General features: G+C 38.8%; 2 protein-coding genes across 3 annotated transcripts in view; one reads left to right on the top strand and one right to left on the bottom strand.

The window, feature by feature from the left end:
• The window catches only part of slc4a2b (solute carrier family 4 member 2b), a 47,147-nt gene extending 46,287 nt beyond the window's left edge, over positions 1–860 (bottom strand). The window contains exon 1 of the mRNA XM_074622741.1: positions 782–860. The gene's annotated coding sequence lies outside the window, so the exon portion shown is untranslated. The remainder of the gene's footprint in view (positions 1–781) is intronic.
• Positions 861–3,941: 3,081 nt separating this feature from the next.
• LOC141759525 (uncharacterized) lies at positions 3,942–16,118 on the top strand. Of its 2 annotated transcripts, XR_012592133.1 has the most exons (18): positions 3,942–4,162; positions 6,737–6,843; positions 6,945–7,084; positions 7,269–7,429; positions 7,531–7,689; positions 7,776–8,235; positions 8,346–8,447; positions 9,154–9,244; positions 10,191–10,414; positions 10,541–10,783; positions 10,893–10,991; positions 11,152–11,345; positions 11,439–11,613; positions 11,749–11,905; positions 12,037–12,190; positions 13,255–13,366; positions 13,478–14,503; positions 14,930–16,118. XR_012592133.1 is itself a non-coding variant. In XM_074621664.1 (17 exons), the coding sequence occupies exons 1-17, from the start codon at positions 4,142–4,144 to the stop codon at positions 13,651–13,653; spliced, it is 2,775 nt and encodes a 924-aa protein (XP_074477765.1). In that variant the 5' UTR covers positions 3,942–4,141; the 3' UTR covers positions 13,654–16,118. The 2 variants fall into 2 exon arrangements, 1 of the variants encoding a protein (XP_074477765.1); XM_074621664.1 differs by having other exon boundaries at positions 13,478–16,118.
• Positions 16,119–16,120: the final 2 nt, after the last annotated feature.

The following is a 16,120-nucleotide window of genomic DNA, read 5'->3' on the forward strand; positions in this document are numbered from 1 at the left end:
ATGAGAAACTGACTGCCTTGTTGAAAGCCTTGTTCAGTTAATAAAGACACAAGACTAGCTAACGTTGGCCAACTCTTCAAAATGACCATCACATGTTTACACTGTAGAAACCTGAGGTCAGGAGGAGGAGTGACCGCTAGCTTGCTAGGATGAGGAACTCTCCTCTTAACATTATCGTTTACTACCCAACCAGTCTGTGAGGAGGAGGAGGCTTTAAACCACGACATAAACCATAAGTTAGAGCACATTTCCAGAACTTTCTCCCATCTTTTACCTGGTTAACAAGCTGAGGAACAAAGCGAAGTCATCAACCGGCAGTAACGGCACTAACAGACATTAACGGACACTCTCATGTGCTTGTGTGGCAGTTAGTAGCAGTTAGATCAACCGGCAGCAACGGCAACTAACGGACACTAACGGTTACTACCCAACACTCTCATGTGCATGTGTGGCAGTTAGTAGCAGTTAGATCAACCGGCAGCAACGGCAACTAACGGACACTAACGGTTACTACCCAACACTCTCATGTGCATGTGTGACAGTTAGTAGCAGTTAGATCGACTGGCAGCAACTGCACTAACGGACACTCTGGAGCATGTGTGGCAGTTAGTGGATGTCAGCGCCAACGTATCTTCACATTCAAATACCTCAACAGTCATGACCAGTTCATGACCTTTAAAATAACGATAGTTTAAAACAAAAACCGAGTTTTTACAAAGCGAAATCCGGCTCATGAGGCTTTAATTTACACACACACACGCTGTGGCTTATATTTACTCACCGGTTCCTGGTGGTGGTACTCAGCATCTAACTCTCTCTCCTCTGCCTGAATGACTCCCCTCAACCGGCGTCAAACCGACATCATTAAAACCCCTTTCACTTCCGGTAGAGAATTCAAATTAAAATAATTTGTGACGAGTTTAGGTTAATGGGTGATTTTATCACAACAAAAACACAATATTATGTTTAATGATAAGATAATAATAAATACAGGATATCAAAAGATCACATCACAGCGTGATATGGTGATTGGCTTCTTATAAACGCTTTTATTCTGAAGTCAATATTAATTAACTTCCGGTTTTACTCTTTAATTTCCGGTAAATTTACGTCATCTTCCTCCAGACATAAGTTGTTGCGCCTGCGTGAATGATGATTAATATTTCTGATGAAGGCCTGAGGGGAAACGTTTTAACGTTATGATGCTCCGTACAGTCAACATCAACAGGAACACATTAAATAGTCATTATAAACATATATCATTTGTTTATACAATTATTTCTGTGATTTATTGGATTTTGTACAGAATACCAATAAAAAGACTTTGAACCAAAAAAAAAAAAAAGATGCACTTATGAGGCTTTTTATGGTTTCACACAAACTTTAGAAGATGGAGTTCAACCAGTTGTCATGAAACTGTGTTAGACATGTCTCCTGCATATATCCTTCCTGCTGCTCTGTAGTCACCTGACTATCACCTGCCCCTCAGTAACCCTAATTAGTCACCTGTATATGCACCAGTCCATTAGCTCACACTCTTTGCCAGATGTCAGATCAGTTATTGAACTTCATAGCCATAGTGGTCCAGCCTTTGTTCACTCTATCTGCCTAATGTCTGCTAATGATCGATGCCTGTTTTTGTTTTATATCTGCCTTCCTGCTTCCTCTTTGGACACTTGCCTTTGCTGACTGCCTACCTGTTGCTTTGTATTTGAACAAATTCAATTCAATTCAAACTTTATTGCAGACTCACGGTCCAGATAAGAGAAAAGAAAAAACAACAACAATACATTACATATAATACATTACAATACAGAAAGCACAATAAAAAGTCATGATAAAGACCAAATAAACTGCTATTATTTTCGTTTTACCTTATCCGCTCTGCCTTTGTGTCTTGCTTTTTGTCCCCACCTCAACTTATATCAAAATTAACACACACATATATAAACACTTAATAACAAGTAGTATTCCAACTTTTATCACAGTGCACATAGAGAGTGGGAGAAATGGGGTTATTTATCATATTCTTGGCTTGGGCCTACAATTAGTTTATCAAACTGTACAAAACATAAGTAACATTCCTAAACAGCATAGCGCAGCAAATATTTCACTGTTTTGGGTGGAAATATATGAACAATTTGGTCAATCAAAACTGTGAACTTCTTAATTTTGCAGCCTAATTTTTTAAAGGTAGTTGGATTCATGTGACTATCTATCTATCCATCTATCTATCTATCTAACTGTAATTGAATATTTAAATAAAGAAGGGAATAAAAAGTATTTACAGTAGCCTATTTTGTTATACCGAATAGAAAATATTGATTCATTTCAGAATAATACTGGTCTGTTTGTCAATTATATGGTTTATCTAGTTGCTTCCTATCGTACATTGTTAAGTAGCAGGTTTATGAAAGCCTTATCTCACTTAATGACATTCGTTATCACAAATAGTATCACATACTATTTCTGCACTAATGGTAGTAATGCCTTTGATGTAGTGGTATTGAAGAAGGCTTAATCAAAAGTAATTTAAAGTATTCTAGATTCCCACATTCCTATTTCTTTTTTTGACCATTTTAACTATCTTTTTAAAGCCAGATATAATGATAATAATGACACATTAATTTTACTTGAGTAAACGATTTGTATCTTTCTTCAGTTGCTCATATAGTATTTTTGTTTTATAGTTTTATATACCGTTGATTTGCTATTTATATGCAGCATGCATGATGCAAAGGTCACATCAATATTTTGGCAACACATTTGCACTTTTATTTCCCATTATACTGATTCAGAATTTTTCCTCTCCTATGAAAATGTATTTTACGGGCTTCTTTTCTTACCCCTCTACCAAAGCAAATCAATATTATATTATTTATTTGATCTTATTACTTGCAAATTCTCACATTCACAAAATATAAAATTTTCCGATCATAAACCTTCCTTTTTAATTTTTGAAAATAAACTCAAACAACAAGTGGCTTCAATCTTATATTCTAAAAATAGAAAGGCTATAAAAACCATAAATCTATGTACCCTGTATAACATTTTTATGAATGGATTTATGTTTTCTGTCATTGCTCTGATCCCCTGGCATTATCTGTTTTTGTATTTTGCTCTATGTTCACTTTGCTTTTTGTCAATAAAAGGTTAAAATAATAAAATAAAATAAAGAAATGAAATAGAAATGGAATAGAATAAAATAAAATAAAATAAAATAAAATAAAATAAAATAAAATAAAATAAAATAAAACAAAAATAAAATAAAATAAAATAAAATAAAATAAAATAAAATAAAATAAAATAAAATAAAAATAAAAATAAAAATAAAAATAAAAATAAAATAAAATAAAATAAAATAAAATAAAATAAACAGAAAGTAGGGGTAGAGTGACCCCTACTTGTGGTTTGCTGCTACTGAAGCCAGGGGTTTCACCTGTTAAATACATAGACTCTTATATAATACTAATACTAATAATACTAATACTAATACTAATACTACTACTACTACTACTACTACTAATAATAATAATAATAATAATAATAATATGTATTACTTATTACTTCATTTATTTATATGTGGTATAAATTTGCAATACATAAATTCATATATGATAATAATAATAATAATAATAATAATAATAATACAAAAATAATAATAAAATGTATTACTTATTACTTACTTCTTCATTTATTTAATGATAAAATAATAATATTTATTACTTATTTCTTCATTTATTTATATGTGGTATAATTTTGCAATAATCAGTCTAGTCTGTCTGATCTATCTCATTCTGTACCTCAATAAAAGCAACACATCCACAGATTGCATGGATCTGTTTAGTCATAGATGATGATATGACAGTCAGGGCGGTGGTTGGAGGTTTGTGTCTGTCAGTCAGTGAGAGGTGAACCTGATTTGTTCTCCAGCAGAGGAAACCTCGTGTTTCTCTCCTCAGTGTTGATAGGCTGCTCTCTTGTTGATATTCTGTCACTCTGCAGAGTCAAAGGGCTTCTGTTCAGTGTTAGCATTAGCATTAGCAGGAGCTGCTGCAGACACAACCAGGAAGTCAACTAAGCTGCTGACTAACATCAGCTTCAGTTTGATTTAATATCCACTAAAGGTTGAAACGACAGCATGAGTTCTGCTGCTCCACCGGTAAGATGCAAGTTAGACATCTGCGTTTCACATGACACTGCAACTGTTAGCATGCTAGCTGCTTTAGCTTCACCATCGTTCTCCTCTGCTTTAGCTAGCTGCTAGCTGTTAGCCGCCATGCTAACGTCGTTTGTTGACATCAGCTCACTGAACCAGAGACATAACAACATAACAACATCATGGACTAGCTGCTCAGCTGTTAGTTAGTTTACAACCTCTCACTTACTGTGATATAATGTGTTAACCCTGCCAGAAGCGAACTAACAGCTAACAACTTTACATTAACCTACAATTGGAGAGTTTAAATGCTAAACTGAGGTCAACTCCAGTCAGATTAAATAAAGGTAATATTTAATTGTTGCATTTAACCTTAACTCATATGCATGCTTTACAATGTTTTAACGATGACTAGCTACAACTAAACATATTTATTTTTCTACCCCTACTTTCTGTTTATTTTGTTTTATTTAACTTTATTTTATTTTATTTAACTCAACTTAACTTTATTTTATTTTATTTTATTCTACTTTATTCTATTTTATGTTATTATTTTATTTTATTTAACAGCTGTCTATACATGCATTTTAAATTTGCTATTGTTATTCAATTTGTAAAATGGGTTATTATCAAAGACATATTAAAATTATTAATAGAAATAGAATATAAAGACTTTATAAGGGATTTAAATAGGTGCTGGTGAGAATATTTAATTGTTGCATTTAACCTTAACTCATATGCATGTGATCCAATGTTTTAACGATGACTAGCTACAACTAAACATATTTATTTTTCTACCCCTACCTTCTATTTATTTTGTTTTATTTAACTCAATTTAACTTTATTTAATTTTATTTAATTTTATTCTACTTTATTCTATTTTATGTTATTATTTTATTTTATTTAACAGCTGTCTATACACATGTCTATGTCTATACATGCATTTTAAATTTGCTATTATTCAATTTGTAAAATGGGTTATTATCAAAGACATATTAAAATTATTAATAGAAATAGAATATAAAGACTATATAAGGGATTTAAATAGGCGCTGGTGAGAATATTTAATTGTTGCATTTAACCTTAACTCATATGCATGCTATACAATGTTTTAACGATGACTAGCTACAACTAAACATATTTATTTTTCTACCCCTACTTTCTGTTTATTTTGTTATATTTAACTTAATTTAATTTAACTCAACTTAACTTTATTTAATTTTATTTTATTTTATTCTACTTTATTCTATTTTATTTTACTATTTTTATTTTATTTAACAGCTGTCTATACACATGTCTATGTCTATACATGCATTTTAAATTTGCTATTGTTATTCAATTTGTAAAATGGGTTATTATCAAAGACATATTAAAATTATTAATAGAAATAGAATATAAAGACTGTATAAGGGATTTAAATAGGTGCTGGTGAGAATATTTAATTGTTGCATTTAACCTTAACTCATATGCATGTGATCCAATGTTTTAACGATGACTAGCTACAACTAAACATATTTATTTTTCTACCCCTACTTTCTATTTATTTTGTTTTATTTAACTTAATTTAATTTTATTCTATTTTATTTTTTTATTTTTATTTTATTTAACAGCTTTCTATACACTAGTGCATTTTAAATTTGCTATTGTTATTCAATTTATAAAATGGGTTATAATCAAAGATATATTAAAATTATTAATAGAACTAGAATATAAAGACTGTATGAGGGATTTAAATAGGTGCTGGTGTGAATATTTAATTGTTGCATTTATCCTTAACTTATATGCATGTGATCCAATGTTTTAACAACGACTAGCTACAACTAAACATATTTATTGTTTGTTATTTAAATCCCATATACAGTCTTTATATTCTATTTCTATTCATAAATTTAATATGTCTTTGATAATAACCCATTTTACTTGCAAAGATTAATCAACGCAGAGCTATTTTTTATGAAACAATAGTAACAAATTGAACAATAGCAAATTTAAAATGCACTAGTGTATAAACAGCTGTTAATGCAACTAGCAAATTATACTTTATTAGTCCCACAGCAGAATCAAAATACAGTGTAATAAAACAAAAGCTAGGTAATAAAAGAAGCAAATACAATAAAATAAAAGTGGAGAATAGGGCCATAATCTTTAATTTGAATATGTACTGAACATACAAAGTACAATTATAGTACCCTGTAATGCACTATACATTAGTACTGGATATTTAATAGATAATATTGTATGTTGTAATGTAAGGTGCAGAATTATCCTTGGTTATTAATAATAGAAATAACTGGATACTTAATAGATTAATTCATTGGATAGTGGTATTTGCATTCCCACAAACAGCACATGGCAGGTCAAACAAAGCAATAATAATACTAGAATAGAGACCATAAGCAAAGTAAAAACAAGTCTAAAAATGTGTTTTAATGCATCTTAAAAAACAATCTTGATCAATAAAGGTGTCAATAAAAAAATGTACCCCCATTGTTTGTGCATCACTGATGAGGGAAAACACAGAGGTCAACCCTTGTTTACATGTCTTTTTGATGAGTATTGATTTGCTTGTTTTTGCAGACTATTGGGGAGCTGTTCCTCATCCTCAGTGAGATGGGGTTCTCAGAGGAACAGATCCAGGCAGCTGTACAGGCGGGGCATTTCTCTGTGTCAGACGCGGCCGAGTGGTGAGTTGTCCCAGCTCTGCTTAAATCTTAAATAAGTTAGCAATAGCATTCATTAAATGCTAATACAATTGCATCTATATCCCTCTCTCATATGTCGACAGGCTCTTGCAGGGTCAGTATCCACGGCACCGGTTGGTCAAGCAGTCGTCACAGCCGGCTGCAACGCCATTTGCTGCTTTCAACCTACCGAAAGAAGCAGCAGGCACTTCAGAGACCCACACATCTCCTTCTGACAGCAGAGGTACACCAAGTAGTCTGCTAAAGACCGGGTTTGCTTTTAAGGATAGAGAGTCATAAATAAGTTTAATTCAACATTGTTGTATCATGTAAATAGTTCTTTGTAATCCTGTCATTGAAGTTTTCAATAAGACTTAAAGAAATTAATAGTTTAAGGTCCAAAATTGACTGTTTTTTTGTTTTTACAGCGTCCCCTGGATTGGTGCTGAGACCATCAGAGTCAGGCACCCTCTCCCCTGACCCGCTACCAGTCGAGTCCCGCATCAAACAGGACAAGAGTGACTTTGAGGAGCAGCAGAGGCTACGCGTTGCTCAGGAGGCCAAAACAGAGAGAAGACAAAAGAAACAGGTCAGCAGTGCTGAAAAGAAAGACTTCTTTAGGACTACTTTAAGTGTCCGATTTGTAGTCTCTGAGTTGACATCTTGTCTTGTGTTTGTTCTGTCTACCAGGAGCGCGAGTTGGTGTTGAAGCGGATAGCTGAGGATCGGAGGAGCTTGCAGGAGAAGAACCAGACCAGCGCCGCCACAGAGACGTCTCCTCCTAGTGTTCCAGAGCAGAAGCTTGGAGGACAGATTCAGACTAATGTGGATAACAACTGCGTCCTCATGGTGAGGCTATGATTTTTTAATTTATGTGTGTGTGTGTTAAATTACAGAACTTCAGTTTTTTTAAAACTTCATGTTTTTCGCTGCAGATTCGTCTCCCATCCGGCGAGTCCATGCGCAAACGCTTCCCAGCTGATGCTCCTCTGCGCAGCGTAGTGGAGCACATCACCGGACGCCACCCCTCCCTACCCTCCTTTTCCCTTCTCCAGGGGTTTCCACGGAAACGCTTCGGGGAGGCAGAGCTCGCTTGTTCGCTGCACTCTCTCGGCCTGACGCCCAATGCTGCGCTGTGTATCCAGACCACTCCTCCGGAGACGCCTCAGGATCCACCGAGTCCTGCAGCTCCGCCGCCGTTAGCGGGACAGGATGAGCCGTCTCCTTGCGATGTGTCTCCTCAGCCACATGTCCCTGTCCCTGTCCTGGAGGGGCCGAGAGGGCAGGACATGGTTCTGCCTCCTCCGCTACCCAACCAGCTGTGGGAGGAGGCGGTGAATTACGCAGGGATACCTGGAGTTGGTCCCTCACTGTCTGGGCCGTCTCACTTCTGGGGTAAATATGCAGGCCACTTTGCAGCTCTATTATTTCAACAAACCAGAACATTATTTAAACATGAGCGGTTGAGTCATTAGATATCTGACATTCCTGGTGCTGTCCAACAGGCCGAGGCCAGAAGCTGGTTCCTGGTAATGCTGAGGACGCTGTTGGCATAGAGGTCGATGAGGAGCAAGGAGAGGAGGAAGAACCACTTGACATGCTCAACGGTACTCCTCCCGGTGTCTGGGTTTTTTTTCGAACACGTCATCCCTCCTTTGACTTACATTTTGTCTGCCTCCCCCGCCTCTCTCCTCCCTTCTTCCCGCCTCCACATGTCTCCATTTATTCATAGAGCTTTCTGTCCTCCCATGACCTCCCTTGTCTCTTGCTTTCAGCTCAGTAACTCTTCATTCAGTTTCATACTGTATGTTGCATAAGTTCCCCAGTGTGGAGAACATTTGCCCGACTGCCCTAGTAATATGTGTCATATGTTAGAAAGATTAGGATTAGGAAATATGTAGGTGAACGCCCCTTTCTGTCAAACATATAGGACACAGGGTCAGAGCTGCTGAGCCCCACCGGAGAGAACCGAGTTCCCTAACTGCTTACAGACGATCAGCCAATCATATCAGTCTGTCTGAGCATGTGGTTGTGATGTAGTATTCTGAATGTGTGTCAGACCAGAGAGTGAAGTGAGCTCAGTTGAAGCTAGTAAGAGGAGAATCAGAGATCCAGAAGAAAAGATGCTGATGTTGATTAGAGGTGTGGGATATAAACATGTTTTTTCATTGTAAAGACAGTAGGACCAGACAAATACTCTATTATATTAATAGACCTGTGACGTATACTGTGTACAAGCTGGTTTTGAGTTTCATCTTTGTAATCCATAAGGATGTTCTAATATCACCATCGTTACTTGTGCCATGTTCACAGGAATGCCGCGGCTGCCTTTCTTTCCGGAGAACAGGATCCGTGGAGAATTTGAACCCAGGCACCACTGGCCAGAGCAGGGCAATCGACTCAGGTGGGTGTCTAGACAGAACGGCTCCAATGTAACATGATGTTAGAACTGTATATTGATGCAACTTTATATGTTCTTTTACAGTTTCAATATTTCCCTCTGGACTACAATTGATTTAAAAGTGTTGTTGCAGCTGGTTATAATGAATCATTCTGAAGGTGCCTCTGTACCGGGCTATGACACATCTTCACTACAGTTTATTGTTAAGCTCTATTGTGTTTTAATTGGAGCGAAAATCTATTCATCATTTAATTGATCGACAGAAAATTAATCTGCAACTATTTTGATATAATTGAGTCATTTTTCAAGCAAAAAGGTAAAACATTTGCTCGTTCTAGCTTCTCAAATGTGCTGCTTTTCTTTGTCTTGTATCATTGTATAGTGCAGGGGTCTCCAACCTTTTTTCCTCTCGTGGACCCGTGGGTACTCATAGAACCCATTTTCATGCACATATCTTGAGGTCAGAGGTCAAGGGACCCTGTTAAAAATGGCTAAGCCAATTTTTCTGAACCAAAATTTAGCATAAGTTTAGAGCGTTATTTAACCTCCTCCGTGACAAGCTAATATGACATGGTTGCTACCAGTGGATTCCTTAGGTTTTTTAGTTTAATATGATGCCAGTATCTTCACTCTACCTTTAAAACTCAGCCCGCTACACCCTAAAAATTGCAAGTTGCATTAATGCGTTAAAGATTTTGCGTTATTATCGCATTAACGTTGACATCCCTAGTATAACCATTTAAACAAGGTAGATTGGCCGAATATAGATGTTCAAGCGATGCCCTGTTAGACGCTTAGAGTCATTATTAGACAGGTAGAGAAAGAACAGTCGTTATACAGACCATATTGAGATGTCTGTTTTCACATAATTCGACCATGAAGTATTTTACATGTTGATTAAAATCCAGTATGTACGGGTGTAAAAGACGGTTGTGTTTGTGTGTTTTAGAGATGCTCCAGAAGAGGACCCAGCAGAGCCTGAGGACGCGGGAGGTCGGGAGGCGCCCGGAGCTGCAGGTCTGGCTGCAGTGGAGCGACTTCACAGAGCTGCACAGCAAGAAGACCCGCGAGCCTCCCAGGGACAACCATCACCCCCTAAGAAACCCTACAGGGCGCCCAGTGTGCCGTCCCTATGTGCCTTGGCAACCCGCGCAACTGTCCACCTCATGACTGGTGAGCCTACCATGTAGAATATCCACTAGGAGCACTCAGTGACTCTCTAGGAAAATGCGTGTAATTGCTTTGTTTAATCGCTGTCGTCATTCTTGGCCCTGTGCCTCTACTCTCTCTCTCTCTCAGCTCCCAGCATGCAGTACAGCAGCAGTCTGGCGTGCCTCACCCCAGAGCTAGCGGAGCTTCTGCTCAACCACATGTCCCGCGAGAGGCTCCTACGTCCACGCACCCTGGAGCTCTTCTTCGGCTGCCCGCTGCAGAAGTTTGTCCTGAACTGCTACCCTTACTCCACCAATGAGCTGCTGCGGCAGCTGAGGGCCTTCACAGCACTGAAGCATCTGAGTCTGGTCAATTCACCTCTCATCACGGGTATACAAGTTCATCTCAGGATGGAGTTTTTAGTTTTTTCAGATATCAGTTTTGCTGTGTCAACTTCTGCAGTATATTTGGTCAATGTCTGCTATTTTATTTTGTCCAGATTCTGGGCTGTCGATCCTGTCCAGCCTGGTCAAACTCCAGTACCTTAACCTGGCCTCCTGTAGCAAACTGACCGACTCCTGTCTGCAGCACATCACAGGTTAGACTTCCAGAGGGTTACCAGAGGGGATATAATAGATTATGTAACACTGCTTCATAGGCAATTACGTGCAAGAACGCCACATCCCAACATAAGCTGCTAAGTACTTGTATTTAGTGCTGAATGCCTTGACAATTTCTCTTTTTTCTTTGTCTACAAGGGTTAAAGAGCCTGTGTTCCCTGTCCCTGGACCACACCAAAGTGACGGATACTGGGATGGTATTATATCTCCAGTCAGCTCCGTCCTGTCTCTCCCAGCTCAGCCTGAACCAGACGGCTGTGACTGAAGCCACGCTGGCAGTCCTGCCCACCTGTGTTCCACAACTGCGGCTCCTCAGCATCAAGCAGACTCAGGTGACTTCAGTTCTACGGGGCACATCTGACGTGTGAATCACGCCATCACGTCTGTTTTTAACCATTCATAATTTTATTGTTTTGCTCTGCTAGGTCAGGGATGTGTCGGCTTTGGCGGAGCTGTCCAGCCTGCAGACTCTCAACCTGGACGGGACGGGGGTGTCAGAAAGCTCTCTGGGGCACCTCGCCACCCACCCTGCCCTGTCCTCCCTCAGTTTGGCGGGAATCGCCGTAGCGGATGGTAATCACGCCCTGCAGATCATCTCAGGTATGTAAAAAATGAGCAGACAGACGGTATGAAAAATCGAAATAACGTTTAAGAGAGAGTACGATTAACGGACTAAAACGGACTAAATGTTGGTTTGTGAAAGCGTCCTTAGAGAGGTTTCTACTTTCCTTCCAGGTCTAAAGCTGACTCAGCTGACCCTCCCTGGACGCCACTCCGTGACAGACGGCGGGTTGTCATTCCTCTCCAGACTGTCTCTGCTCTTAGAGCTGGACCTGACCGACTACACACAAGTCACAGACCAGGGTGTCATCCAGCTCTCCACCATGAGCAGGTCCGTCATCCCCACACTTTATAACTTTCCTTTACATTACATGCAGGTCATTGTTTCGGTAGGATTACAACATGGATATTGACAGGAGTATTGTGTATGTGTGTGTGTGTGTGTGTGTGTATTTTGTGTAGGTTGAAGAAGCTGTCGCTAAGCAACACACAGGTGACGGATACGGGGCTTCCCTCGCTGCGCGGCCTGCAGGAGCTGCAGGAGCTCTGTTTGGACCGGACAGCCGTCACCAGCCGAGGAGTGGCCGAGCTCATCGTCTGTCTGCCGCACCTCCAGGTGAGCTTACTGCTGACGTTTCTGTTAACCGCCTAACACGAGCTTAGTTTAAGTAATGGTAGAGAAACAATACGTGCTGCCCTGTAATTTTAACCCTTTGTTTTAATAAATATCGGTCAATTTGCATCACATTTAACACTGGTTTAATGTGGTCCTAGCTTTGCAGATCGAATCCTGCGACAGTACAGCGCTCATTGATTTAGGGTTAAAAGTGGTGCTTTACCATTTTTCAAAAATACTATAGTGAAAATGTGATAAACCAGGCTTAAATGTTGGGCTCAGAAAGGGGGTCGCCAGGCGTTTAAAGTTGTGTGAAAACTCTTATAGTCATGATCTGTCATGCAATATAATATTTTGTTATTTATAAAGAGGATTTGATTGTTGAAAGGAAGATTTTTTTCCAGCGTTTATGGAGTTTAGGGGTCAGGGCTGTTCACAGAACAGCTGCTTTGGAGCTAATTGGGATGTTTAAGGACTTTTGCAGACAGGTTAATTAGTATTTAGTCTCCATTCAAACCTCGGCCTGTATTGTTGATAAAAGATTTCAGTAACAAGTTAAGATATCAGAAATAATCAAATTTTATATGCATGATTGTTGCGGCGTCCCTATTATTACTTTCTAAAAGCCACTTTAGACGCTTTGTAGATGTAGACATTTCCAACACGCTATCTTTCAAGTTATTTGGCTCGGGTTACTCACCGTTGTGGCGACTTGTTTGGTTCGTCAGGATGACTTGATGCTCGTGCGGTTTATCGAAAATAAATCAAGGTTGTTCGGAAACACATTCAACAAAAACAAAATAGGCCTTTACAATAATCAAAACCAAATCAAAGAGGCAAAACTCAAATAAGCAAACTTAGATTGTCTCTAGTCGGCGTCTTCAGCCACAAATTGCCCACACCTGGCTCTATTAATTGGCTGGAGCATCATGGGAATTGTAGTCCTATAATTTTCTACGGCCTACAAAGGTAACCACAAGCTAGCAATATTGTTGTGACCATTTACCCAGACAAAAAACTGTCTCTAACATGATACTTTGCTGACGTTAATGTGTGTTTTCTAGGTGTTGGGGTTGGCCAGCACGCAGGTGGGAGACACCGTAGTGAAGCGAGGTCTGATCCGCTGCAATCAGCTTGTGAAGCTTAATCTCAGCCGCACACGCATCACAGACCACGGTAAGGTCAAACTCTAAAAACTGCTGGCCCTTGACTTGTTCACAACACACAACTGTAATCTCTTCTTACATGGGTGAACAATATCTGTGTATTTTGATATGTCTTCCTCAGGTATAAAGTTCTTGAAACACATGCACCTGGCCCAGGTGAACCTGGACGGCACCGGTGTGAGTCTGATGGGTATCGCAAACCTCCTCTCTTTCACCAACATCAGCAGCATCCGGGCCAGCAACACTCGCAGCATCCCCTCCGACGAGGTCTCAGATGAGGAGTGGGAAGCCCAGTGAGCATCGACACCTCTGGTTGGTCCACGCATACTGTCCCCGAGCACGCCTCCGACTGCTGCAGCCCCCCGTTAACGCCCCCTGAAACATGCTGCCCAAAACAGCATAACCGAAACACTCCTCCTATTTGCACTGTTTCAATTGCAGCTAGTGCCACTAATCCGTTAATCACGCACGCCACCAAGTTGAAACCCTTAAACGTGAGGCTGGCGGTTAAAAAACTAGGCCGTTAATAACATTAACATATACATAATCAATCTACGTGCATACACTGCAGCCCTTTGTCTCTGGATCAAAACTCCAGCTGACAAACTTTAAAGCTTTACGTGCAGCCTTAGAGGTTGGAGCGACCTGTGTTTCTCCTGGTCGGCACTTTCTGAGCCGACTGGCAGGAAACATATTAAATGTTGGAGATGTAACATATAACACAGCATGTATTTTCAGACTGTAATGACTAACAGCCTGGTATATGTATAAATTAAAAACCTTAATAACAAATTCAACTAAATATGGTTGAAGATTTTTTTTTTTTTTTTTTGTTGAAGGATGTGAAGGCAGATAATGTCTTCCAGTATAATTCTGTCACTCGTTATTAAAACTAACATTGAATCTTGAGCTGTATCCATGTCACCATGTTGGATTTATTAGAGTATATTTAGAACTGGGACTGACGTCTATTTTCTGTTAGCGATAATATTTGACACTATTAACTGTACAGGACATGAAAACACTACTGCACATGATGAAAACTGTCCCTGATGATAAAAATATACGGTTTCCTCTGCTGAAGACGAGATGTCAGCTCCTCTTAGTGTATAATTGGCTTTAAATCCATAAAAATGAAAATACTGCCGTGTTGTGTCTGAGTATTGTTGCCACCATGACAAAAAAGTTTGCTCAGTTTCTCGTTTTAATAAAAATGTTAAAGGAACAGTGTGTAGGATCTGGCGGTATCTATTGGTTCTTCTAAATCCATGATTCTCCTGTGTGCCAAGCGTAGTAATGGCCGTTTATAGTTGTCTAAAGTTGTAAGAATAGGGTGTTTAGTTTGTGTTTGTGTACGTGGGAAGACTCCGGCCCAAGCAGGAAAAGTTAAGTGTTTGGTTTGTCCGTTCTGGGCGACTGTAGAAACATGGCGGACTCCCTATGTAGATATAAAGGGCTCATTCTAAGCTAACGGAAACACGTCTCTTATCAGGTGATTATACTCTAAAGAAAACATACTTATTAAATTCCATTTCTGCCAATACAGCCCCCTAATTGTTACTGTTCCTTTAAGACATTTTTTCATTATTACTTAGTACATACCAAATTATCGTTTTAAAACATCTGGCCAGATGTCTAGATGCATTATGTTGCATGATTGATCTAGATAGGCATTGATAGTATGTTTTTTTTTTTTCTTTTAGCATTATGGAAGTGTCTTGTTATAACATCAAATGAGAAATGTTTCCTGATTAAAGGAATAGATTTGTGTGATTAAGTGTTTTAGTTTCTTGTTGAAACACAGATTTGGTATGTAGTAATATTGAAACAGGATCTTGATGAAATGAGAATTTTGTTATGAGAAACTGAGCATATATTTGTCGTCATGGTGGCAGCAAAATGCGGCTGTACTTCTTAGATGTTCCGATACCATTTTTTCCTTCCCGATACCGAGTACTGATCTGATACCAGCATGATAAAAAAAACTTATAATTTAACAGCTTGTTGGATTTTCCACTGAAATACTGCCAAATGGCTGACTACCGTTACTACCTGCAATCAGTTCTTCTTCGCTGCTCTAAAACAGTAGTTGCCAGTACCAGGAGCGACAGCACAGTGAAGGCTACTGTTTGGGAGCAGCGAAGAAGAATTGATTTGACGACTGGTGTACTTGCCGATACCAGATACCGAATTTTGGGCAGTATCGGACACATTTCTGATACTGGTATCGGAACAACTCTAATAACTTCTGAGTTACTTTATCACCGTTCCTGACATGAACACAGCCTCACTGCAAGACCTCATAATGAAGGTTTTCTAACTTGTGATGTCACCTGTATGGATGTTAGTTTACAGCAAGTCACCTAGAAACATTTCTTTAAGTGCATCCTGGCGATGCATTGGATTCAGTTGATGTTTTATAAACGGCTGTCGTATTACCCTTTTTTTTTTTTTTAGCATTAGTTATGCCAAGAAATGCCACCATCTTTTTTGACAGCCCAGCCATTTTCAGTTCGATGGAGGACAGGGTGAGCAGCAGCAGCGTACACATACAGTTCTGTAGTGTCTGTAAGATGAGGGAGGATCTATGCAGCCATGGGGGCTCACAAGCCAGAATCCAAAGCAACTTATTTTAATCACTTCAAGTTTTGTCCTCTTGTTTACAGAGATGTAAAATAGTTTATTTTCCCTAAAGGCTTTTGATTTTTGGATACGAGCACTGTATTCGTTAAGTGTAAAATGAATAAAGTCTGAATCTAAAATA

Source organism: Sebastes fasciatus, chromosome 21 (genome assembly GCF_043250625.1).
Source record: "Sebastes fasciatus isolate fSebFas1 chromosome 21, fSebFas1.pri, whole genome shotgun sequence".
Lineage (NCBI taxonomy): Eukaryota > Metazoa > Chordata > Actinopteri > Perciformes > Sebastidae > Sebastes > Sebastes fasciatus.